Genomic DNA, 26604 nt, shown 5'->3' on the forward strand with positions numbered 1-26604 from the left:
AATTTTCCCCTTCCGGAGGAAGCCTCAGTGGTGGGCTACGCCGACGATATAGCGCTGGTTGTGGTCGCAAAGCATCTCGAAGATGCTGAGTTATACTCATGCGAAGCGATCAGTGCTGTTAAGAGTTGGCTAGGAAAGGTGCTCGTACCAGAGAATCTGGTGGGAAGAATGTTAGCATGTCAGGAAGACTAAGACTCCATGGTCGTATCTAACCAGAGCAAACTGCGAAAGGCAGAGGAGACTAGAAAAGTGCGGTTACGTACGCCGCGTAGAGACGAAAGGGGACCAAGTTAAAATGAGCTGACTCCGCCCCGTGATGTAATACCGTACGATGGTTCTATGGGACTTGGGGGAGTCGAGGGTGGTTTTAGTGTGTAAGAATCCTACATGCTGGCGTGTCCAGGCCCGTGTCTTTTGAAGATTTCCACCGACGAACAGACAGACACCGACTCGACTCTAATAAGGTTTTGTTTCACACTTAAAAAGTGTTGTTTTGTGTTTCTTTCGCAGTGACTTGTATGAAATTTCTTGAGTTGCCATCATAAAAACAAATTAAGGAAAAAAGTAATTGCGAGTTTCGGTTTACAACTTTGAGAGATGGTTCTTGAGGCTATGTCTTTGGAAATAGTAAATAAAAAAATTAGAAAAAATGCTCACTGTGGAAAGTCCCCTTAAGAAATACGTAGTACATCTCCGTGGATATTAGTAAGAATATTTAGTATTAATTGTTATCCCAGCTCAAGGAATATCATATTAACCGAACTGGAGTATCAAAATAAATGAAACGTAGACAATTTAGATACTAACATCTTAAAATGAGAGCCATTTTCACGGCGAATTATAACACATTGAATAGACTTATCCGGCACGACTACGGTTTCCATGGTCCCGCGATTTGTTGGCGGATTCTGGTACAGTGGCCCAAAGTCAGACTAACATAAAAAGAAAAAAATTTCGAAATGTCCTTTCATTTTCGAAATATTGAAGGTTGGAGTTTCGAATCGGACTCTAGCCGAAACACAGATTTTAATGATGGATTTTCGTAAAATTTTCAATATCTTGCTCAATTCTTCGTCAAATTGAATTTATTTTATTTTGTTATTCAATTTTAATTAAATAGACAACTTTATTAAGCAAACAAAACTCTTTTTTACGAAAACGAAAGGAGATATCGAAAATTTTTCATTTTATTTCAGTCTTATTGTAACAGAATCCGTCATCAACTTGCAGGACTACGAAAACCGTGAACCCCTAGGCTTATCTTGCAAGTAGAAGACTAAAAAGGTTTTGAACAGAAAAAATAACGTATGTATATATTATATTACATAGCTCATTGAGTGAAGATTGGGGCGCCACTGCAAAGCACTGACCTATTACTTCATGATATAATAATCTACTACGTCCTAGTGTAAATCAATTGTCACATAATCAGCTGTGGTTGACATATGAATAAATAGCCAAAGAAGCGAAAGTTACTCAGATTGTGGTTGCTGCTGGAATTGTTTATTCGTTTATTATCTCTTAGGCAATTGCAATAAAAGCTACAAAAATGGATCCTGCACTTCTCCGGGAACGGGAGGCCTTCAAAAAGAGGGCTATGGCCACTCCCACGTAAATATCTTTTTTGAAATCATTCGAAGTATGTCCTTCAATATTCTCTATTTTACAGGATCGAGAAGAAAATTAGGCCTGAACCTCCTGCACCACCAAAAGATGATCCACGAAAGAAAATGCGTCCACCGACAGCCCCAAAATTGGATGCTTCCACGTGAGTACTCGTAAGTTCAGTAAAACCTTGGGAAAGATACTTATGCGAAATGGAATTCCAGCTACAAGACGATGTCCGGGAGTTCTCAGTACCGCTTTGGTGTCCTGGCAAAGATCGTCAAACACATGCGTACAAGACATCAGGACGGGGATGATCACCCACTAACGCTGGAGGAAATTCTGGATGAAACGAATCAACTTGATATTGGGAACTCGGTTAAGAATGTAAGAGGAAATTTGAGAACTTGAGTTTCCTTGGTCTTGAGATTATAAAGGATCAAGGAAATTTTCTTTGATAATTCCAAAGGACTATGGATATATTTTTCTTGAATTTTCCAATACAGTGGCTGCAAACAGAGGCACTGATAAACAATCCCAAAATCGAGGTCAGTCCCGACAACCGATTCTGCTTCAAACCCGTGTACAAAATCAAAGATGGAAAAAGCCTAATGCGCTTACTGAAGCAGCACGACTTGAAAGGTCTAGGTGGCATTCTGCTGGACGATGTCCAAGAATCTCTTCCACACTGCGAGAAAGTGCTCAAAAATCGTGCATCCGAAATTGTGTACATTATTCGACCAATCGACAAGAAGAAGGTGTTATTTTACAACGACCGCACAGCCAATTTCGTGGCAAGTACTCTTATTTTAGTCCTCCTTTCCGTTAACTCGTTACTGAAATATCTGTTCCTCCCAGGTTGATGACGAATTCCAAAAACTATGGCGATCAGTGACTGTCGATGCAATGGACGACGCCAAGATTGATGAATATTTGGAGAAACAAGGTATCAGGTCAATGCAAGACAATGGGCCAAAACGAAATCCTATTGCGAAGCGGAAAAAGGCTCAAAGCAAGAAACGGCAATTCAAGAAACCAAGAGACAACGAACATTTGGCTCATGTGTTGGAGACGTACGAGGACAATACTTTAACCCAGAAAGGTGCCTCCGTTACCGGATGAAATGGCTTTTGAAATTTCCATAGGAATTAAGATTTTCTCGACATATATGATTTTATATAATAAACTGAGGTTCTACATAGAAGCGTTGTCTTTTTTCATCTTCATCAACGGTGCAACAATCGATATTCGGTCTAAGAGTGCCTTAATAAGGAACTCCAGACACTCCGGTTTTGCGCCGAGGTCAGCGTCATCGTTCCATCTCAAGCAGGGTCTGCTTCTTCTTCTTTTTCTACCATAGATATTGCCCTTATAGACTTTCCGGTCTGGATCATCCTCATCCATACGGATTAAGTGACCCGCCCACCGTCACCTATTGAGCCAGATTTTATTCACAACCTGACAGTCATGGTATCGCTCATAGATTTCGTCGTTATGTAGGCTACAGAATTGTCCATCCTCATGTAAGCGGCCAAAAATTCTTCCGAGGATTCTTTTCTCGAACATAAATTAAAATCTTCCTCAAAACAATACTAAGCAATGCGACCACCACCTCTTCCTAAGAAAGTCCACGGACAAACATCAGCTGTTGAACTGTATCCGATGACATTTCGAAATCAAAACAAATCTGGCCGATGAGGCATATTCTAGTGTAAAACTGTTCATACTATTTCTAACCACAGTTGGCAAGAAGATAACTCCAGTTCGTGAATGCCATGTTGATCGGAGACATTTTGCTTACGATTGTTGCCTGGTGAGTGCACATTACTTAAATAATATTTCCCGAATAGCCAAAAAACTAGTCACCTGCTGCCTTGAATTGGTTATTTCACAATAACAGTGGATCCCAACAGTCTACAGAGGAGCGCTAAAGTGATTGGTCAGTGCCATTCATTACAATAGTAATAACTATTGATGGCGCAGCAATCTGATTTGGAGGTACACTGGGAGGCAATGTGGTCAGCATTGAGTTTGCGGAGGGCTGTTACCCTGATTTGACTATGCTTACTTGATAGGCTTCCTCCAAACTACAATTTTTAGATTTAAATGTAAACGTATATTTCGGGAGCGACTTACCTCCTTCATCAGTACAAAGCTACTAAAAACAATTGCAAGTTCAAGTTTTTTATTTCCAATAGTGACTTACTCTTGTATATTAGTGCTTAAGTTCTAGCTTAAAATATTTAGCTTAAATAAGTTAACATAATTGCAATAGGTGGATTTTACAATTGTTTGGCCTACCCGACAGCGCCTTAGGAAGTTGGCCAATGGGAAGGTGCTACCCTGTTGGTGGAGTTGCTGGATTAGTGGATTTTGGTTGCCCTCCGTTTTTTCAAAGAACAGTTCCACCAAGTTGAGAACGAATTCTCGAAGAGGTTTCACTTTAGCGCGTCATTACACTTCGTCGTTTCTCCCAACCTTCTTGGTTTTCCAATGGTAGGAAAGTCCAGTGCAATGCCTTAAAATCCGGAGCTCGAATGCCTCACATTTGGACATCGTTTGGTTGGATCAATTAATCCACGTGGGCGCTGCATGGCAGATAATGGGTCTGATCAGGGTCTTGTAAAGAATCAGTTTGGCCTTGGTGCTGAGTCCTACCTTTTTTCGAAGAAGAAAGTAAATCCTCCTGAGTGCACCACGTGCCTTACCAATAGCGAGTTCAAGGTCTGGTTTGAACGTAAGGAGTTCGTGAAGCTTAACTCTTAAATACTTTTTGGACTGGGATCTGCTCACTATAGTGTTTCCAATCTTCATTTTTAAGCATTTAGCATTCCTATGGATTCCTCTAGAACCTAAGTATCTAGTCAGAGTGAAATTATGCGGTGTTTCCAACGATTAATTAATTGAAGTAATAAAAACTTGTTGTTTCTTTTCCGTTGGTGTGGGTATTTTATTCTTGCAAATACCGATATTTCGGAAACCACTTGTTCCCTTCATCAGTGCAAACAAGTTTCAACTAAGTATCTAGATTTCCTCCGAAAGGTGCAGAATTGCATTTTGGCCTCATTTATTTTAATGCTCTATTGCAGGTAATATTTGCAGAGGTCTTTAACATATCTCTCGACCGCTTTGGCTTCCCTGCTGGGGTGGAGGCCTGAAGAGAAGATGAGAGTATCATCGGTATATTGAATAAGATCGGTGCCGCTCTTGGGAGTTGGGACGTTAGCCGTGAAGGTGGGTCCAGAAATGGATTCTTGCGGTACTCCCGATGTTACCGACAAGAGATCGGAAAATTCATTTCCCAGGCTGACGTAGAAATGCCTATCTTCGAAGAAGCTTACTGAAAGTAGGGAACTCATGATCTATTAGCTTATAGATTAGTCCGTTTACCCATACGGAGTCAAAGGCCTTTTCTAAGTCTAATGCACATGCTACGGTTGGTTGATTATTGACGTTAAATCTTGCTATGACAGTGTCGTGAAGGTAGCTAAGTGCACGTTGTGTTCCATGTTTGCTGCGGCACCCGAACTAGTGGTTGGGTATAATCTCTTTGAGATTGCAATATTGGACTAGCCCGATTGTCCATGCTCTCTTAAAGAATTTGCCTAGATTAGACTATAATGAGGCAGGTCTAAAGTTGTTAGGCTCACTAGAGCCGCCTTTTTTCCGGATCGCAATTATTTTGGCTACTTTCAGGTGGTGGGAAGGTAGCCATTTTTTATGCAGTTATTAAATACTGCCAATAAAAATTTCATGTAGATTCGGGGAAGTTGCTTAATGTCGTAATTTGGAATTTCGTCAGGTCCGGCTGACTTATTACCGTTTGAGTTTGAGGTAAGGCGGTAAGTTGCGATGAACTCAGAAAATGTTGCGAATCCGTGGGCTTTACCAAAGAGTTCGTTTGGGAGAATTTCATTAATTTGCCTAGAGACGAAGTCAGCGATAGTGGTGTCAACCATCGACATCGATGGTCGGATTATTTTGAGGTGGAGGGGTATTGAGCTGAGACTCAAATAATTCGGCAAGGACTTGCCTCTTTCTCTGCAGATTGGTTCCCTCTTCCTATTATAGTAAGAACGAAATTGCGGTACTTATTTTTCCCCGTTTGCCTATTTATATATTGATACATATCTGGTCCGGGATTAATATCTGCGAGTTTAGGACTTAATTCTTTATTGCGGAATTGCGCCACCATTTGCCGGATAATTGTACTCAGGCAATTAATCCGGGGAAGCAATGCTTTGTATTCAGTATTGACTTTATTTCCATATTTATGGAAGTTGCGCTTGAGGTTCCTGCGCCAAATCTGTCTGACCTTCATGTACAGCATGATGAAATGGGAGAGTTTGTTGTGTAAAGACTCATCGACTTTAATCAGCCTGGTATTCCTGCGTGTAGCAGTATTGATACCGTCTGAAGCCAAATGATTGCTTCATCGATTTCTTTGTCCGACAGATTACGATTTGACTCGCTTCTGCAGTTGTGAAGCTGAGGGCAGTTTGAGTTGAACTGCAAAATGGTCGGACATGCCTGGCAAAGTTTTACAGGAAGTTACCTGAAAACTTTGCTTGGCTTTGTCAGACAGTAGGAAAATGTCAATGATGGACTGACTAGCGGATCTTGTCGGGGAATCCGGTGACACCACCTCAAGTTTGATTGGCGTGAAAGGGTCGTGTATCCAGAAAATCCTCAAGTAGGGGGACGAGATGCGAGAAATCATTGCGGACTCGAACTCAACGACGTACAACATCACCAAGTGGTTGATCAATCAGTGCCAGGCCCTTGGGACGACGAATAGTAAGCATTCAGTGGCTAACTCCCATGAACCAATACAGAAGCTGCAGCATATTGAGAGGATGGGTGAGAACGAAGTGATGGTGTTGTTCGATGTGAAGGCATTGTTTCCCAACACGCCAGTGAAAGAGTCAATTTTCAGACTCGAGAGATGGCTGAGCCAGTTTGGATCTGGCCCGGAATGGAGAAGAACGGTTCAAATCTATGCAAACCTTGCCAGACTCTGTATGAACGAAAACTATTTTACGTTTCGGGATAGATTCTTCAACACTACTTCGGGAGTAGCGATGGGGAACCCCCTCTCGCCGTTACTCACTGAAAGGTTCATGTCATTAATCAAAGAAGAAATTGATTCGAGGGGAACAATGCCTAAAGTATGGTTTAGGTATGTAGACGAAGTATTTGTGATTGTTTGAAGAGACAGTATCTACATGATCATCTCGTTTATAAACGAGTTTACACTAGAGGTAGAAAAGGATGGGGCTCTAGCCTTCCTAGATCTGAATATCGTCAACCCATTGGGAAGCTTAAGTTCGAGATATGCCGTAAGCCTACAGCAATGCAGAGAACGATACCAGCAACTTTCATTTCCCAAAAAATGGCAGCCTATAATTGCATGATTCACCGACTGATCATATTTCTGAATACGGCTTCAATAAGGAAGGACAGCATATTATTGACACCGCCATTAAGAATGGGTATAATCTTCAGATGATTGAGAGGCTGATCGTGAAGAAAATCAAGCAACATAATAGGCATGCCCATACAACACTATTCTCGCAGCATAAGGAGGCAACCACGAGACGGATAAGTATCCCGAATGGATAAAAAAGTTTCAACTGGAAGTCGTAGATTCGAGTCGATCGTCCACCTTGCGGAATTTACTGGAAAGCGTCAAGGATCCTTTGGCAGCGGAGGAAAAAAGCGGGATCTACCGAATAACGTGCAGCGATTGTAATAAAATATGCATAAGACGGACTAAACGTCTGATAACGACTAAATTTAATGAACTCATCAAGGAAGCGGAAAGTCGTGCATGAGATTATCAGTTGCAGCGCACATGTCGAAGAAAGTCATACCATTCAACGGGAAAATCTTGAGCTCTTGCGTCATGCAAATTGAACGACAATCTTGGACCCTTGGGAAAGTTTAGAAATTTTAAGAGAAGACGCGACGCGGTTATTAAACACAGAGTTGATTGTGTCATCGTAACTATTTCGGCCATCGGGATCATGTTATGGTCAAGACCTTTGCATTCAGAATTCCCTGTATTATAAAAAAACGGCCTCTCCACCAATTTTCAAGAGTTAGAGCACTGAAAATAATGGAACTTTCTTAACTATTAGATCTATCCACAGAAAACACATTTTTCTAAAATTTGAAGATTTATTTCAAATGCAAGATATATAGTTTTAGCATCTCATAATACACTACATCTTCCTTATCCCGCTTTCTATAGATAATACATCTTGCTTGCAATGTTGATACTTTTATTTAAGATTATCGCAATAAATTCATTTGTCATCTCCGGTATCAACTCGATCAAGAAAAGGCATTGCACTTTTTATTATAAAACTTCATAAACAGTTCTTCGTCTTTCCATGCCACTTTCTTTCAATTCATAAAATACCTATGTTCCTTCTTTTTGAATCTTCAATTCGATGGACCATGACATCTTTCCTCAAACACCTCGAATACGCTGATGATGTTTAGTCGCTCTCTCGCCGGATGGTGGACCTTGGTCAAATAGCTCTGGATTTGAAAAGAGAGTCAAGTAGAGTTGGACTAAAGATAAACACCAACAAAACCAAGGTTCTCAGTCTAACGGGTCATCGCACTCTCCCTATCTACAGCAATGGCCAGAGCATCGAAGTCGTGGATTAATTTGTATATCTAGTAAGCGTGTTTTCTTCTGTCCTTGGCATCGAACTGGATGTTGACCCACCGCATTAAAGGCGCTAGATCCGCTTCGCTGCCCTATCTAAAATCTGGAAACATAGTTATCTCAACACCAAGATGAAGTTGAGACTGTTCTGTGCTAGTAGTCTTTTTATGTTGCTATATGAATTGGCAATGGATAGGTCACACATTAAGGCAATTCCATTGCTGGCTACGCCATGCAGTTAAATCCACTCTCCCAAGGGCGCTTGACGTAGAACAGCAAAAGATGAGTGCGAGCCTCTCGAGGTCGTTGGGAGTGCTGAAGGGCACATCAATTAACCGCGAATGATGATGCGTAGGTGTGGTTGACGCACTATACTCCACCAAGGGATAAGAAGCAACCATGTATTTCTGCGTCGGACATGAACCTGTATCCAGCAATATTTATGACCCGGTGTCCTCGGACTTTGTCTCGAATTTAACCTAATCTTTGTCGTTTATGTTAAAACCACTTTTTCTAACCAGCGTTCAGAATTCTGCTAGACGCGGAACGTGTTTACCACTAGATCCACGCGAGATAGATGACTTCTACCAGCATCGACTAATCGTATACAAAACTGAATATTTTCGAAGCAATAAAAATTATACTTGTTTACACTTTCCTGCCAAATAACATGACAGTTGTATGAAGCCGTTTGCCCTATTGAAAGAGACGAACTGACAATTCAATCTAGCAAAGCACATGGGTGAAAGAAAATCAGATGGTGACACGTCACGCAAATTTCGGCCGTCAGTGTACGTGTGACATCTTAAGAACCTTAAATCAACTGTTGAATGTCAAATCTTGGAATTTTTTAGCCAAAGAAAGGGCATTTAAGCGAAGTAGCTGAACTTTGTGGGTTAACACGATAAATAAACAAAAAAAAAGTGAAAAAAAAAACATTTACTTCGGTGTCTAATGACTACTATTTTTTGATAATTTTTCAGTTTTCCTTTACTTTTTTCTCTCATTATTTAATATAAGTTTCCGTTCTAAAATACATTCTAGACTTAAACAAATTCTTACTTCTAACACTGCAGTTAATGTCCTGGCTCAAATTAAGAAATGTAATGACATAGTTGCTGCAAATAGAAATTGTACTCGAACTCATTAAAAACATCCAATTCCAGTGGGTTTGTGCCGAAGTCCACCAATTCGATATCCCTAAAAGTCGGCTGGCGTATTAGACTACGTCATCGCTCCATCTGAGGCAGGGTCTGCCACGACTTCTTTTTCTATTAAGATATTCCCCTTATAGATTTTCCGGGCTGGATCATCCTCACCCATACGAATTAGGTGACCCGCCCACCGCAACCTGTTGAGCCGGGTTTTATCCACAACTAGACAGTCTAGGTATCGCTCATAAATTTCGTACCTAAGACCCCGAGGATAAGGTAGGTAGGTTAGGCATCAATGGCCGCTCCGAAGAGCTCAATTAGCACTGTGGGGCGCCGTTTTGATGCCACAAGTTCCTAACACCGTGACTGTTGTTATGAGAGCAAGGGGCAGTGTCCAACCGGCTCAGATTTTCAGAGCTAGCCCGCAGTATTCACGAAGGAAAGCAGCTCTCCCACCCTGCAGATAGAAATCTCTCTGAGGACCCCAAAGAATGGTTTACTGAGTGTCCGTAGCCTGACACTAGCTAGAAGTGCCTGAGTGTTTCCCCCTCTTTTCCGCAGTTTCGTTAATGCCAACTGTAGGGTATGCCGAGCCTAGCGGCATGCAGACCGCCGTAATCTTGTATACATTTGCGCGCGTCTGGCACAGGAACTCTCGTGATTGAGTTTTATTATAAATCCTCCTTGATTTGGCAGATGTGGTGAGCCTTTGCTATCTGAGGATAGCTAGGTAGTGCGAGTTGATTCCATCCTCCCCTCTATGTTCCTATGACCGAAAACACGCCCAGACTGTTCAGTGTGTTTCTGCTCTGCCCCACCAGCCTGGAAGATGTCGTCACTGAGTACAAACCTTTACTGGCCGCTTGGTTGTCGATCAGAATGGCTTTATTATGCTTACGGCTCGGATCAGGCCGCAGCCATCAACAGGCATCCAGTATCGCCAGTACTTCCGCCTGGTAGACACTGGCGAAACCTGGGAGACCATACGATTCGGATACACTGTGTGTATTTGATCCCTCGGCGAACAATACTGTGTCATAGTTTTGCAACACACTGAGAGTCTTCCACTCTGCCCTGGTTGGAAAATCCACAGCAAAGTTTCTCGTGAAGTTCAGCCTGCGTGTGACATATAGTAATCCGTGGGGAATGCCCAGATTTCCCGAGGTACTTTATCCAAGATATTACTATGGCTGTAGGGCTTCGTTGTGCAGCATCCGGACACACGTATTCTGACGGCACTATACGCTGCAACGTATTTAATGTGGAGATCTATGGCAAGGAGATGCAGGAGTACATTGAGAGCATCTGCCGGGCAGGACTGCAGAGCCAGGAAAGCACCTACACACGCGGGCAAGGTTAAAGAGGACGCATGATAGGGCATCCCCTTTTCTTAGACCATTGTTGATGTTAAATGGTCTCGAGAATGATCATACTGCTTTTAGCGGGCCTCGTAGATTAGTCAGGGTCAGCTTAGTCAGTCTTATAATTTTCGTTGGGATACCGAATTCTCTCATAACCGCGTACAGTTTTACAATGACTATGCTGTCTTAAGCGGCCTCAAAGTTGATGAAAAGATGATGAAACTTATGGCTATATTCCAACACTTTTTCCATCGCTGGCCGCAGAGAGAAAATCTAATTTGTTGTTGATTTGTCTGGAGTGAAGCCTCTTTAGTAATGATATTCTGGGGTATGGGGCTATCCGGCCTAGCAAGATAGAGGAGAATATCATATAGATGGCACTCAGCAACGTGATACCTCTATAATTGCTGCACTGTGTGATATCTCCCTTTTTATGTATGAGATAGATAATGCCTCGTTGCCAGTCTTCAGACATTGATTCGCTGTCCCAAACCTTGGGCACAAGTTGATGAACCACTTGATGTAATTGGTCGTCTCCATATTTAACTAATTCGGCTGTAATTCCATCGGCTCCTGGCGAATTATGATTTTTTAGCCGATGAATTGCACGAACTGTTTCTCCTAAACTTGGTGGTAGCAGTATTTGCCCGTCGTCTTCTGTTGGTGGGACCTCCAACTCACCGATATTTTGGTTGTTCAGCAGTTCATCAAAGTACTCAACGCATCGCTCAAATACACCCATTTTATCGGAAATCAGATTTCCCTCTTTCTCTCGGCAAGATGAGAACCGAGGTGTATAAGGTCCATCCTGCTGATTTGTTGGTAAAACTTCCGCGTCTGATGTGGTTGTTCTCTGTACTTCTTGAGTTCATATTGATGAATTGCGATTTTTTATTGCTACGGAAGATTGACGTCTGAACTTTTCGTACTCAATTGCAGAATCGGCAAATTGCCGATTCTAGCGAACATAAAATTAAAATAGAAGCCGAGTCAAGGATAGGAGAATTGTCTGTCTTAGCTTTTACGTTAGAGAAGCTAGAAAAATTCTTAGAGATACTGCTGCACTTTGTACCAATCCACTTTTCGCCCTAGAACGGATACTATCATTTGATTGCGATATGATCGTAAGGCGGAAGTGACAGTGGATAGGCCACATATGAAGGAGGGACAGCAATTGCATTGCAGGCTACGCTATACAGTAGAATCCCTCCCAAGATGATCGATGAATGAGTCGTTCCAAGAGCATTTGGTGCAGACGTCTCGGGAACTACTGGAGGAACTAAAGCGCATTTCAGGTAGCGCGATAAACGGCGCATAGGAAAAGTTGATGCGCTATTTCCCATCAAAAGAGGTAAATAGCAACCATATATATGTATTTATCTGTCGTACGATTTGTAATAATAGTAAAACCTCTTTGCCCGCAACGCTACAAAACGAAATCATACTGCAAAGTATAGCTATCAACAGACTCACCATTTTATCATAATTTGCGCCCTATTTCCAGCAACTTCTTTCTTCTCAATCACTCGGCAATTTTTAGAAGATATTGTATATATTTTTGCGAATTCATGGCTGTTATCATGTTTTGATGAACGTCGTTACTCAACAAAAATTTAGCTGATCTAAAAGTTTGTCGTCTATACTAAGAGGCAGAAATGTCCTCTAAACCTCTATTCAAATCACCTGCCACAACTTGTAGAGGGCTTCTCCTGATCTGTTGAGTCGCTCGTAGAGTACCGTCTTCTTGTTTTGTATCATAACTTTCTGTTGGTGTATAATAAATTACAATGGTACATCATAAGGTTGTTTGAGTCTTTTCAAAATAGAGATATATCTTGCGAATATTATCATTATCAACTCCGCTGTAGCCTGGTTGAAAAAGGAGAAGGGAAAATAGGTACAACTCTCTCTCTCTTGCCACTTTTAATTTAGTTTAGTGGAGGAAGCCGCAGCTCCAAGCACTCAGTTCTTTGCTAGGCCCATTGTACTATCCCTGGAAATCGCTTTAGCTATGAGGTTGCCTCAAAAGAGTTGGTCTCTTCGTAAAAGCGTCTTTAGAGCCTTTTGAGCCTCTTTGTACCGAATTCAGCAAGCGAGGAGGCATGTACCATAAAGGCACAATATAGATCAGCAAAAAGGAGACTCCGCAGCGCTATAAATAAAAGCAAAGCTCGCGGCTGGCAGAATCTTGTTAACGAGGTGAATGAGGACCCGTGGGAACTTGGCTATAAGCTTGTCACCCGGAAAATTGGGGCTCTGCGGAAGCCCTGCATACTGAGCACCGACCAGATGGACCGCATTGTGTGGACATTGTTCCCCAGACACGCTGTACGGGTTGATGTAAATAGCGCGGAAAGCGTCGTGGATTGCCCCCTTTTCACAATGAGAGAGCCCGAAGAAGCGGTTCTCACTATGAAAAACAGGAAGGCGCCAGGTACTGATGGCATCCCGGCGGAAGTTTACAAACTGGTGTTCCGCCAACGGCCAGAATTGCTGCTTGAAGTGCTCAACGCGTGCTTGAAGGAGGACATTTTTTCTTGCCGCTGGAAAGTGGCCAGACTCGCGTTGATCAATAAGGATAAAGGAGACCCGGAGCTCCCGTCTGCATACCGACCGCTGTGTATGCTTGACACGGCCGGAAAAGTGCTCGAGAAGCTCATCAGGGGTAGACTGACTGAAGCGATCCGTGCTGCCGGGGACTTATCCGCAAGGCAGTTCGGGTTTAGAACAGGGAAATCTACAGTGGATGCTGCTATGGAGGTCGTAGATGCGATTTATCGAGCCGAGGCACACAGCCGCCGATCTCGATGGATAGTGATCTTCATAACGCTTGATGTCAGAAATGCCTTCAATTCCGTAAGATGGACAGAAATGCTAGGCACACTAGAGAACTCCTTTCACGTGCCAAGCTATCTCTTGCGGATATTGAGGGATTATCTGAAAGACCGCTCCCTGCTCTATGAGACGCTTGAGGGCTAAAGGAGGATGGAAGTCACATCGGGTGTAGCGCAGGGATCCCCGTTGCCCTCCTTGCCAAGGAGCGCAAAGCTTTCTACCGCCATAAGGGCGAAAACTTAACAGAGGTAGTTGGCCGTGAAGAACGGCAACGCACCCTTACCGAGTGGCGACTTTCTTGGCAAAATGAGCCAAGGGGTAGCTGGACTGCGCGGCTCATCGGCAAATTAGACCCGTGGTTGAACAGAACGCACGGTGAGATTGATTACTTCTTTTGCCAACTTCTAAGTGGGCACGGAAGTTTTCAGTCTTACCTGCACAGGATTGGGAAGGCGCGTTCTCCTGATTGTGTGTTCTATAATGAAGTGGCGGACGACCCTGAACACACCTTTTTCTCTTGCGAGAGGCGGGACGGCCGTCGCCAGCAACTTTATGCAGACACAGGGGAGCTCTCTCCAGACAACATTGTCAGAGAGATGCTGAAGAGCGCTGGCAGCTGGAATCGTATTGCGCATTATATTCGGGCTCTTCTTCTCGCGAAGAAGATTGAACTCGACCGGTGGAAGGATCGGACGGTAAAGGGTTCCATGAACTAACAACAACTCCCTTCCTCCCCTCCGCTCCCGTTGGTGAAAGGAATTACCTGAGTTGAAGGCTGCCAAAGCCGGGAGAGAGGGAGGGCTAGCCCGAGGTAATGTGTCAAACGGTTCCAGGCTAGTTCTCTGATGACAGGGAGGTGTTTAGTTGGTAGTCCGCCAGCGTGCTGTTGCGGGAGTCCAACACTCTGTGCGTAAACGCATTCACCTACCCTACTCTCAAAGAAAAAACAAAAACAAAAAAAAAGCAACATTTTTCTGTTCCGTTGCTAGCTTACATTCATCGTCAAACCAGCCGTTCCGACTCTTTTTGCGGCTGAGGCCAAGTATGTTTGTGGCCGTATTTATAATAACGTTCTTCAGGTGATTGTAAAGATCATTTGTTGATGTTTCGCCTCCGGGATCTCTGTTGACTGCTGTTATTGCGATATCCATTTCCTTCTTATAGGTGTTGCGGAGGGCTGTGTTATGGATGGCTTCAGTGTTAACTCTCACTTGATTGTCAGAGGGGATTCTAGGTGGTGTTGTTATTCGACCTCGGAGCACCATGCCAACGAGATAGTGATCCGAGTCTATATTCGCTCCCGAATATGTTCTGGCATTCATCAAGGCTGAGAGGTGGCGGCGTTCGATCAAAACAAAAGCCCATTTCGTGTGACACTGCTAATTGAATAACACGCAGCCCATTATCATTTGTATTTGGATGTAAGCTGTAGGAGCCAGCGCATCACCTGAATACGGGCTCCATTCCCCCTTGGCTGTTAAAACCCCAAGTATGATTTTGATATCATACTTGAGACAGGCTCTCAGGGTCCGCTCTACTGCCTCGTAGAAGGTATCCTTCTCCGACTCTGCAGTCTCCTCTGTTGGGGCGTGCCTCGCAAGCGCAGAGTGCATAGCCGTTCGCTTATGTTTTCAAACCCGATAACAGCAGGTGTCATTTTTTGACTGACTAAGAAACCTACTCCGAGCACATGGTTTACTGGATGGCCTATATTATAGTGACTCTTCTCCAGGAAACCGGTCCCTGTCCAACGCATCTCCTGTAACGCTGTTACATCAGCCCTATATTGGACAGGGTATCGGCTCCATCTCTGTACAGGGAGCGCACGTTCCATGAGAAAATGCACAATTCGTTATTTCTTTGTCGCTGCCGGGTTCGTCGTTGTATTATCCGTCCAGTCCGGGGCTTCTGTTGTGGCTTCGTAACGTCGGTTTTCCATGTAGGGTTGTAAGCCTTACCCAACCCCTAACCTGGAGAACCAGTTGGTACGATTTGTCCCGTTTTTAGGCCTTCATCCTTCTCCGTCTGCAGAGGTGAAAATAGGGTTTGGTAGTAGAGCTGTTGATGTTGGTTCAGCAGGCGTTTCCCAGGTTTTATGCTACCCTTTGACTTCTATAAATATTTAAAATATGTTGCTTCTTATGCATTAAATTTTATATCATATATTCGCTAGATTGTTCAGATTCAAAGTTAAGCTTAATTGCAAGTATCTTATTCTACAAATAACTATGGTTGAAAAACTTCCAACTATTGTACACCGCATTGGTCTTCTTTCCGCACCTGAGGCTACAGTCGTACCTTATTTATTTCTTTTAACCGACACTCTGCCACTCACATTTAATAAATTGTTGTTTATAGCGCTTTTCGCCGGCTAAGATGTAAATACGAACAATAAGAAGATATAGTTTCTTGAATTTAAGTTTCTTGATTTGCAGCCGGTTTTTGGAGTCGCGCCTACGCATATAAAACATGCACCCACCAATGCCGCGGAGCAGTCTCTGCCCAGAATCAGGCGTTTCAGCAACAGTGTGAAAACCGTTTATACCCACTGGCGCGGACAGTCGAAGAAAGTCACTATCGAACTGAAGTACTAATCAAAAGTTAAGATAGTAATTCGACACTGATTTGGACTGAGTAGTGCGTTCAGAACTGTGCCGTGGAACGAATCGTCTAAAGGTATGTCCGCGAAATGTTCAATTTGTTACTGGAAGTAATTAGTGATTGTGTTTTTTGTTACTTTAATTGCAGCTAAGACACCATGAAGCTTTTCGTCGTGGGCTGCTGCCTGCTATTCTGTCTGGGGGTGACGCTAGCGCAAGATATGTGAGTACACAGTTCAAGCTAGATATGTTCCTCATTACCATAAAGCTAAATCATATTAGCATAGTATCTCTAGAATTAGTACTCTTATGGAAGTTGTAACGAATGCTAAACTTTCGCAATTCAAATGAAGTGAAAGTTCAACATTTTTTTTTTCGAATGGCTGAACATGATCAGTTTGTTCAGTCATGCGGAAGTTCTGTGACGTTGAAGTATCTGAAAATCAATATGCGATAAAATTATGGAGATCGAAAGCCCCTGAAACGATAATGTTAATGTACGTATCACTGTCATGTATACATGAGCACAACTCTCTGCTGATATCTAATAAATGCATTGTTTGTCAACGTTATTGTGTAAATGTGTCGGATTACAAGGCTATCACAAATAGTTGATTTGGAAAGTGAGATTAATTACTCAACAGAAAAGTATTTGAACAAATGGCTGAACCACTCTCGAACGGAAAAAAATTGAGAACTAGAAGTTGGTAATATTTTTTTGAGAATTGCGGGGTTCTAAGTCCGCGTCAACTTAATGCTGGACCGGACCAAATGGGGAGCAACTTACTCCCTCTTTTTTTGGTCCACGGACCCCTCGTTTAGGGCTTAGCACCCAAACTTTACAAAAATGTCAGGCGATGACAGCTTTACGGTTTCTTACCAGTTTACGCTCAATATAATTCATAGTCATGTCGTATTCTGCGAATTATATAAAGAAGCACTCAACATCTGCGAGCCGCTTCGGTCACGCTGGTCCCAGGGCAGAGATGGGGCAGCGTCTGACGATTTGCCTTTGTCCTGGTAAGAAACCGTAAAGCCGTCATCGCCTAACATTTTTAGAAGTTGGTGTCTCCAGGTGTGCACGATTTTTGTAGTTTCCGGCTGTAAAGCCTCTGGCAATGACTCCTCCTTCAAAAAATCGTATTTTCAGACTATCTTTCGCAAACACGTACTGTGTTTCATAGTTTCCATACTATCATCATACTATAATTCAAGAGTTTACGATCTACGAAAATGAGAACAATGAACCGAAGTAAATAAGGGTTCATTTCGCACATAATATCAATAAAAATAATCAACATTCACCTTGAATCTAAATACTTACTTAGATATAAAATTTGCAAAGCTATCTTAACAACGGTTTTTTCCTAATGCATCGCTAGTTTATTTGATAACAATAATCTGCCGATAATGGGAAAAATAAAATGGGGTTTTATGTAGATTTATACACAACCATTAGTCTACCTCACAAATATGAAAGAGCGATAATGGTAAACTTGTTTCACTGCCAATTATTCCAAAACTGCCTTGTTGGCTTCTATTTTCTTCGACTGGTTGCCAATTGGCATCATAAGTACTTTCTGTATTTGCCATCCATTCGACACCTCTTCAGTAATTAGATTTCAATGTTTATTCTTCTCACAAATAGAATAGTAATGCGTTAAGATCAGTGAACCTAAATTCCTGACTTTTTGGATAACTTAATCAGAATTTCATGAGTTCTTCACTGGAGCATTTATCATACATGACGAATCATTAACTCTGAATATTAGTAATGTACGTAAAATTTTACTTATAAGTGATATTACCCTAGTTGGAATGAATCATCATCATCATCAACGGCGCAACAACCGGTATCCGGTCTAGGCCTACCTTAATAAGGAACTCCAGACATCCCGGTTTTGCGCCGAGGTCCACCAATTCGATATCCCTAAAAGCTGTCTGGCGTCCTGGCCCACGCCATCGCTCCATCTTAGGCAGGGTCTGCCTCGTCTTCTTTTCCTACCATAGATATTGCCCTTATAGACTTTCCGGGTGGGATCATCTTCATCCATACGGATTAAGTGACCCGCCCACCGTAACCTATTGAGCCGGATTTTATCCACAACCGGACGGTCATGGTATCGCTCATAGATTTCGTCATTGTGTAGGCTACGGAATCGTCCATCCTCATGTAGGGGGCCAAAAATTCTTCGGAGGATTCTTCTCTCGAACGCGGCCAAGAGTTCGCAATTTTTCTTGCTAAGAACCCAAGTTTCCGAGGAATACATGAGGACTGGAAAGATCATAGTCTTGTACAGTAAGAGCTTTGACCCTATGGTGAGACGTTTCGAGCGGAACAGTCTTTGTAAGCTGAAGTAGGCTCTGTTGGCTGACAACAACCGTGCGCGGATTTCATCATCGTAGTTGTTATCGGTTGTGATTTTCGACCCTAGATAGGAGAAATTGTCAACGGTCTCAAAGTTGTATTCTCCTATCCTTATTCTTGTTCGTGTTTGTGTTTGACCAGTGCGGTTTGATGTTGTTGGTTGATTCGTCTTCGGTGCTGACGTTGCCACCATGTATTTTGTCTTGCCTTCATTGATGTGCAGCCCAAGATCTCGCGCCGCCTGCTCGATCTGGATGAAGGCAGTTTGAACGTCTCGGGTGGTTCTTCCCATGATGTCGATATCGTCAGCATAGGCCAGTAGTTGGGTGGACTTGAAGAGGATCGTACCTCTTGCATTCACTTCAGCATCACGGATCACCTTCTCGAGGGCCAGGTTAAAGAGGACGCATGATAGCGCATCCCCTTGTCGTAGACCGTTGTTGATGTCGAATGGTCTTGAGAGTGATCCTGCCGCTTTTATCTGGCCTCGCACATTGGTCAGGGTCAGCCTAGTCAGTCTTATTAATTTCGTCGGGATACCGAATTCCCTCATGGCCGTGTACAGTTTTACCCTGGCTATGCTATCATAGGCGGCTTAAAAGTCGATGAACAGATGGTGCAACTCCGACAGTTTTTCAATCGCCTGCCGCAGAGAGAAAATCTGATCTGTTGCTGATTTGCCTGGAGTGAAGCCTCTTTGGTATGGGCCAATGATGTTCTGGGCGTATGGGGCTATCCGGCCTAGCAAGATAGTGGAGAATATCTTATAGATGGTACTCAGCAACGTGATACCTCTATAATTGCTGCACTGTGTGATATCTCCCTTTTTATGTATGAGACAGATTATGCCTCGCTGCCAATCGTCAGGCATTGATTCGCTGTCCCATACCTTGAGCACAAGTTGATGAACCACTTGGTGTAACTGGTCGCCTCCATATTTAACCAATTCGGCTGTAATTCCATCGGCTCCTGGCGACTTATGATTTTTTAGCCGATGAATTGCACGGACTGTTTCTCCTAAACTTGGTGGTGGCATTATTTGTCCGTCGTCTTCAGTTGGCGGGACCTCCAACTCGCCGATGTTCTGGTTGTTCAGTAGCTCATCAAAGTACTCAACCCATCGCTCTAATATCCCCATTCTGTCGGAAATCAGATTTCCCTCTTTGTCTCGGCAGGATGAGCATCGAGGTGTATAAGGCTTCATCCTGCTGACTTGTTGGTAAAACTTCCGCGCCTGGTGCGGTTGCTCCCTGTACTTTTCTAGTTCACGGACTTGTTGGTTCTCCCAGGCTTCCTTTTTCCGTCTGTGAAGTCGCTTCTCCGCTCGACGGAGTTCGTGATAAGTTTCTGCGCGTGCCCGCGTTCTTTGAGAATGCAACATTACTCGGTATGCGGCATTCTTCCGTTCCGTTGCTAGCTTACATTCATCGTCAAACCAGCCGTTCCGACTCCTTTTGCGGCTGGGGCCAAGTATATTTGTGGCCGTATCCATGATAACGTTCTTCAGGTGGTTGTGAAGATCATTAGTTGATGCTTCATCTCCAGGTCCTCTATTGACTGCGGTTATTGCGGCATCCATTTCCCTCTTATAGGTGTCGCGGAGGGTTGTGTTGTGAATGGCTTCAGTGTTCACTCTCACCTGATTGTCAGAGGGGATTCTAGGTGGTATTGTTATTCGAGCTCGGAGCACCATGCCAACGAGATAGTGATCCGAGTCTATATTGGCCCCCCTATATGTTCTGACCTTCATCAAGGCTGAGAGGTGGCGGCGTTCGATCAACACGTGGTCAATTTGGTTGAAAGTGGTCCCGTCTGGAGAGGCCCACGTATGTTTGTGGACCGCTTTCCGCGCAAACCAGGTACTTCCAACAACCATTTCGTGTGACCCTGCTAATTGAATAGTCCGCAGTCCGTTATCATTTGTTTTTTCGTGTAAGCTATGGGAGCCAACGTATCGCCTGAATACGGGCTCCTTCCCTACTTGGCTGTTAAAATCCCCAAGTATGATTTTGATATCATATCTGGGACAGGCTTCGAGGGTTCTTTCTACTGCCTCGTAGAAGGTGGTTTACTGGATGGCCGCTATAATATATGGTGTAGTGGCTCTTCTCCAGGAAACCGGTCCCTGTCCATCGCATCTCTTGCAACGCAGTTACATCAGCCCTGTATTGGGACAGGGTATCGGCTAGCTGCTTATCAGCTTCATCTCTGTACAGGGAGCGCACGTTCCATGAGAAAATGCGCAAATCGTTGTTCCTTCGTCGTTGCCGGGTCCGTCGTTTTAATATCCGTCCTATCCGAGGCTCCTGTTGTGGCTTCGTAACGGTTGTTTTCCGTGTAGGGTTGTCAGCCCTACCCAACCCCCAACCTGGAGGACCAGTTGGTACAATTTGTCCCGTTTTTAGGCGCGGGAGACTCGCCTTCATCCTTCTCCGTCTGCAGCTTTTCGTCAAGAAAGAGCTCCCAGCGGTCACCACGTGGAGGTGGAGATAGGGTTTGGTAGTAGAGCTGTTGGTGTTGGTTCAGCAGGCATTTCCCAGGTTTTATGCTCCATCGTGGGTACCAATCCACGTTTCGCCCCGGGACCTATACTACCCTTTGACCACCTTGGAATGAATGACAAAGTAAAAACTTTAGTGCCTACATTAGCCCATTATTTTATTAATGGAAATGCCCAGCACAGGAAGCGATATATATATACCTGGCGTACCCGGTTTGTCCCTACCTGAATTGCAAACGCAGAGCCGCATGCGGCCAGGCGCATTACATGGGTTGCGGATAATGACATGACCCACCGGTTCAGCTACGAATATCGCAAGTTAATCTTGTCAATAAGTAGCCGCGGACAAGCAGAACGTTTCCATTTGTGTTCGTCATCCCTTACCTATTCTTCCCGTTCTGGGGGAGTAAACCTCCTTAACAAATCTGTAATCCGCGGTGAAGGAATCGACGCGCCTATCAGATGAATTGCAGTGACGTTATACTGTATTTCAACGGCTCCCCTCCAAATACCTTTCCTACCTTTGGAGGTAACCATGGGGCATTGGAACATTGGACTCTGTTGAAGGGCTGACTGGTTCCCCATTACTCGTGGGAATAAAATTGTGGATTTTTTTTTTAAATTCTTTAAATGGGACCCCAAGGACACGAAGACAGTACACAATACGGTTAAGGTTCGCTCAACGACACCAGAGCGGCTCTTCGCCCATGGATGTTTTGGCGGTTATGCCGTCAACCACCAGGGACGGGAGACCCAAGCGCCATATGATTTGGACATGTCACAGATTTGCAACGGAATCCATCAGGGTACAGACACCGACTCCATGACGTGTTCATAACCTGCTTCCCGGAACTAAGTCATGTTCCGGAGCAGAGCGTCGTCAATGAAGACATGGTGACAGCGAAAAATCATCGAGTTGCCCTATCAACCAAGCAACAAATTTTCCATGAAGTTTCACTTGAAGCTCAGTCTGGAGTCACCAACTTACCGGACTTAACCAAGAAGCAACACGAACACTCTAACTATAAGGCACTCCATGAACCCAGTACTCAGACGAAGCTTAGTGACTGGAGATGTCGACCCAATTTATAGTGAGGCTTTGACAGCATTCCATGTCGCATTCACAGAATATGCTGAGATTCTCCCAGACGCTAGGCCAAAGATCCCAAAACTAAAGTTTACTTCGGCAACTACTAAAATCATTGCCGCCGTTGATAGAATTTTGGTTGATCGTTTGATTAGCGAGATTACTGCTACAGAGGTTTACAGCCAAACCTATGTTGCAGCTGCCACTGTTATTCGTCCCTATAATCAACATCTTAGAGCGATTAACAGAGGCATGTGCAGGGGGACTTTACCGTTCTGGGTATTTCGGCTCAATAAAAGAGTCGAAAAGCTGAGAAAGGAGATTGGCCGTGTCACGCAAGCACTTTTTGGAAATCCATCACCAAGAGTGCACAGATGCGTTGCGAACATCATTGGAAACTACCATCTCTCCAATGATGTGCCAATCGAAGAAATCCTCGAGGTGCTGAAGCAGAAACTTGAGGTATGCTCCAATCGCATCCGTAGGTATCAAAAAAGTTTTCAGCGAAGGACAGGCAACACCTTGTTCTTCCAAAACCAACGGGGATTCTATAAAAATCTCACCAACTCACGTCGGGAAAGTAACCTCGATCTGGATCACCCACAAGACTTCTGGAGAAATGTTTGAAGCGAACCTAGACGTTGCAATTTAGAAGCAGCGTGTCTTCCACACTTTATGCGTTCATGCGAGGTCCGCCCCGAAATGATCATGCATGTCATTACTGAAGCTGACGTAGAAGCAGCCCTTGAAAAGGGTAATTGAAAAGCGCCAGGAGTTGATAAAATTCACAACATCTGGCCGAAGCGGTTCAAGAGCACTCACAGGATATTTTCAAATCATTTTAGTCAAATTATTGTCGATTCGAAATTAGCTTCAGAATTTTTTACCAAAGGGATACTTTTCTCATCCCCAAGGAACAGAGTGCCTTTTGCCCTTCAAAATATCGACCAATTACTTGTCTTCCTACCATCTACAAGGTCTTCACTTTAGTTTTGTGCGCGAACATCTCAAAACATATTGATGTTCACAAATTGATAGCTGAGGAGCAAAAAGGATGCACAAAAGTCTGCCGAGGCTGTAAAGAACAGTTTGTAATCGATAGGATCCCTGTAAAACAGGTTGTCCACCAAAAACGAAATATCTCGACAGCTTACATCGATTATAAATCAGCCTTTGACTCCATATCACATTTGTGGTTACTACAAGTGTTACGTTTGTACAAAATCAACCCGAATGTGGTTTTTCTTCTAAGAACGGTAATGAAGAATTGGAGCACGAAGCTATCGGTATCTTCACAAACATCAGGAGAGATACACAATCAGGCGTGGCATTTTCCAAGGCGACTCTCTAAGCCCACTGTGGTTTTGTTTGGCTTTGAATCCGCTATCCCATCTTTTGCATGAAAGCGAATACGGGTTCCAAGTCAAATATGGCATATTGTCGAAATGTATATGAAATCATTTAATGTATATTGACAACACCAAATTGTATGCTAAAGACGAAAACCAACTTCGCTCCTTACTGGACGTCAACATTCAGTTAAGTAGGGATATCGGCTAAAGGAGGGTATGGAGCATTTAGAGCGACCTCTAAGAAATATTTTTCGATGATGTCTTGCTCTGGGCTACGTGCCTTCTTCTTGGCAACAGGTTAAGGTAGTTTTCATACCGAAACCTGGGAAAGATGACTATTCTAATCCAAAGAACTTCAGACAGATCAGCTTGACTTCATTCTTGCTGAAAGGTTTGGAGAGACTGGTGGAGCGTCATATTCGTGGAAACGCACTTAGGTCACACCCACTTAGTGAAAACCAACATGCTTCCCAACGTGGAAAGTCCTGTGAGTCTGCTCTCCATTCTTTGGTCACAAAGATAGAGGATGCAGCTTTGAATGGTGAGTACGCGATGGGGGTGTTCGTGGACATTGAAGGGGCTTTTGACTGTGCGCCTTTTCAATAACTTTGTGATGCCGCCAGAGCGCATGGTGTTGATGATGCTTTAATTAAGTGGAGCCATGCTGTGCTAACGCAAAGATTGCTGTGCGCTGAGGTAGGGATCGATCGCTACCTGACTACGGAAGCAACGAAGGGCTGCCCCCAAGGAGGTGTGCTTTCGCCGCTTCTGTGGAGTATGCTGATCGACTCACTGCTATGCGAACTGCAAAATTTGCCAATACACGCTCAAGCTTATGCTGATGACGTGGCTGTACTTGCTGTTGATCGGGATCTTGTAACAGTGTGTAGGAATATACAGCGTGCCGTTGATTTGATAGACAGCTGGTGCCTTAGACATGGTTTGTCAGTTAATCCAAATAAAACCACAATGGTTTTATTCACAAAAAGGAGAAAACTGGATGAACTTTGTCTCCCTGAGATGAGGGGTACTACCCTTCAACTCTCCGAAGAAGTGAAATATCTGGGGGTCACTCTAGATAAAAAAACTTCTTTGGAACAAACATGTAGAGGTAAAGATGAAACGAGCTCTCACAGCTTATGGGCTGTGCAGACGGACCTTTGCCTCGAAATGGGGACTCAGGCCTCATGTGGTAATGTGGATATACATTGCCATCATTAGGCCGATGTTCGTATATGCATCCGTAGTGTGGTGGGTTAAGGTGAGACAAAAAGGTTTTCACCGTAAACTAGCCGCACTACAAGGAACTGTTTGTCTGGGTATCACTGGTGGTATGAGCACAACATCCGGCGCAGCTCTGAATGCACTACTCAATTTGCAGCCCCTGGATATATTTATTCAAAGCTCTGCAATGAGAGCAGCTCATAGGCTAATTCGATTAGATCTATGGGAAAATAACGAATGTGGGGAGCACAGAGCTTTGGAAGAGTTACTGGGAGGATTAAATCCAGTTCTTACAATGCCTTCCGATTCTCGTGTCCCCATACATCTGTTTGGTAGAAGATATGTAGTTACCCTGAAGCGTAGAGAGGACTGGGAAGACCCAGAGGAATGCGTGGCGAGATATACGGAAGTCTTCTACACCGATGACTCAAAAACAGAAGAGGGTTCTGGAGCCGGAGTCTACCTCTCGAATAAAAACGAGAAGTGGGCTTTTCCTTTGGGACAATATGCAACGGTTTTTCAAGCCGAAGTTTATGCGATCCTAAGGGTGGAAAACTGGGTGATTGACGAGCGGTTGAAGGGCAGGCGCATCGCAATCTGCAGTGACAGTCAAGCTGCACTGAGGGCATTGAGCAGTCCTTTGATCACCTCGAAAATCGTTCAGGAATGCAGAAACCGTTTGAACTCTATGTCTAGATTCAATACGGTGGAACTACTCTGGGTACCTGGTCACTGTCGCACAGAGGGAAATGAAATCTCAGACGCTTTAGCGAAAGAGGGGTCAATCTCCCCTATGCCGGGATCGGAGCCAGCAATTGGGGTATCAGTAGCATCGGCTAAATCTGTTTTCAAAAACTAAGAACAAATTTCCCATAACGACAGGTGGCAGAGCTTAAATGCTGCTCAACACACCAAACTTTTCCTGCCAGAACCCAACATATGTACCACAAAGTTTATCCTGTCGAAAAGCAGGAGGACTTGCAGGTGTATTGTGGGCATTCTGACAAGCCATAATTCACTAGCTGGGCATATGTTCAGAATAGGAATTACCGAAGATGATACGTGTCCCTCCTGTAATGAGGAAGCGGAATCCACGGAGCATTTCCTATGTGAATGCCCCGCCTATGGACGCATCAGGCATCAGATCTTTGGTGCCGATGTCCTCCAATTGCGACGGGTAGCATCACATCCACTAACGGAAATCCTGCGATACGTTAACGAATCCGGAATATTCCGTTAGACGGAGGAGGCGGGTACAATGGGCCAACACGGCCTGAGTGCTCAGAAGCTGTAGCTTCTCCCCCACCATACACACACACACAAGGGTAGTTCTTGCAAACAACAACATGCACAATAGAGCTGCCGGGAAATTGAGGATCACCATCCCATGCCATCAGGGAGGAAGGGGGGTACTTGATTTGAAAATATTGCATTACAATCAAGTGCATTCTCTTCATGAGTTTTTTTCCGAGAAACAATCCTCTAGCCAAATACATCAGGCTACCATCATGGCAGATAATAAATTATCTCCTTTGAACTTGAGTAGTAGAGAATGGGATCCCATGTCGAATGTTACTTAAGCCCAATAGAAGATCGACATGTGGAAAGAGAAATCCATTCACGGCGGGCATATCACAAATTTGTTGTTGCCAGGCATTGACATCGAAGCCTCCGACAAATGGTTGACTAATGGTGAACTTTTCTACGAGACCGAAGCATTCCTAACTTCAATTCAGGATGCTTCGCTCCTAACAAAAAATTATAAACGGTACATTCTTCATGACTCCTCAATCACCAACTCCAGTTGTAGGTTATGCAATTGTGAAGAGGAGACCATCT

General features: G+C 43.8%; 2 protein-coding genes across 3 annotated transcripts in view; both read left to right on the plus strand.

Annotated features, from left to right (window-relative positions):
- Positions 1-1445: 1445 nt before the first annotated feature.
- Positions 1446-2806, plus strand: LOC119648341 (general transcription factor IIE subunit 2). Its single transcript, XM_038050037.1, has 5 exons — positions 1446-1611; positions 1670-1768; positions 1830-1992; positions 2112-2399; positions 2464-2806. Exons 1-5 carry the CDS (start codon positions 1550-1552, stop codon positions 2725-2727), a joined length of 876 nt encoding a protein of 291 aa, XP_037905965.1. The 5' UTR covers positions 1446-1549; the 3' UTR covers positions 2728-2806.
- Positions 2807-3294: 488 nt separating this feature from the next.
- LOC119650105 (chitooligosaccharidolytic beta-N-acetylglucosaminidase) overlaps positions 3295-26604 on the plus strand; it is a 77325-nt gene continuing 54015 nt past the window's right edge. The window contains exons 1-3 of one of the 2 annotated variants that reach the window (XM_038052628.1): positions 3295-3418; positions 16070-16310; positions 16353-16457. In XM_038052628.1, coding sequence (XP_037908556.1) covers positions 16393-16457 — 65 coding nt within the window. In that variant the 5' untranslated portion in view covers positions 3295-3418; positions 16070-16310; positions 16353-16392. The remainder of the gene's footprint in view (positions 3419-16069; positions 16311-16352; positions 16458-26604) is intronic. The other variant, XM_038052627.1, reaches the window with a different exon arrangement.

This window comes from Hermetia illucens, chromosome 2 (genome assembly GCF_905115235.1).
Source record: "Hermetia illucens chromosome 2, iHerIll2.2.curated.20191125, whole genome shotgun sequence".
Classification (NCBI taxonomy): Eukaryota; Metazoa; Arthropoda; class Insecta; order Diptera; family Stratiomyidae; genus Hermetia; species Hermetia illucens.

Coding starts and splice junctions, on each gene's coding strand:
- LOC119648341 (XM_038050037.1), top strand. CDS start 1,550: ATGGATCCTGCACTTCTCCGGGAACGGGAGGCCTTCAAAAAGAGGGCT. Junction 1,612..1,669: donor AGGGCTATGGCCACTCCCAC/GTAAATATCTTT, acceptor TCTATTTTACAG/GATCGAGAAGAAAATTAGGC. Junction 1,769..1,829: donor CCAAAATTGGATGCTTCCAC/GTGAGTACTCGT, acceptor ATGGAATTCCAG/CTACAAGACGATGTCCGGGA.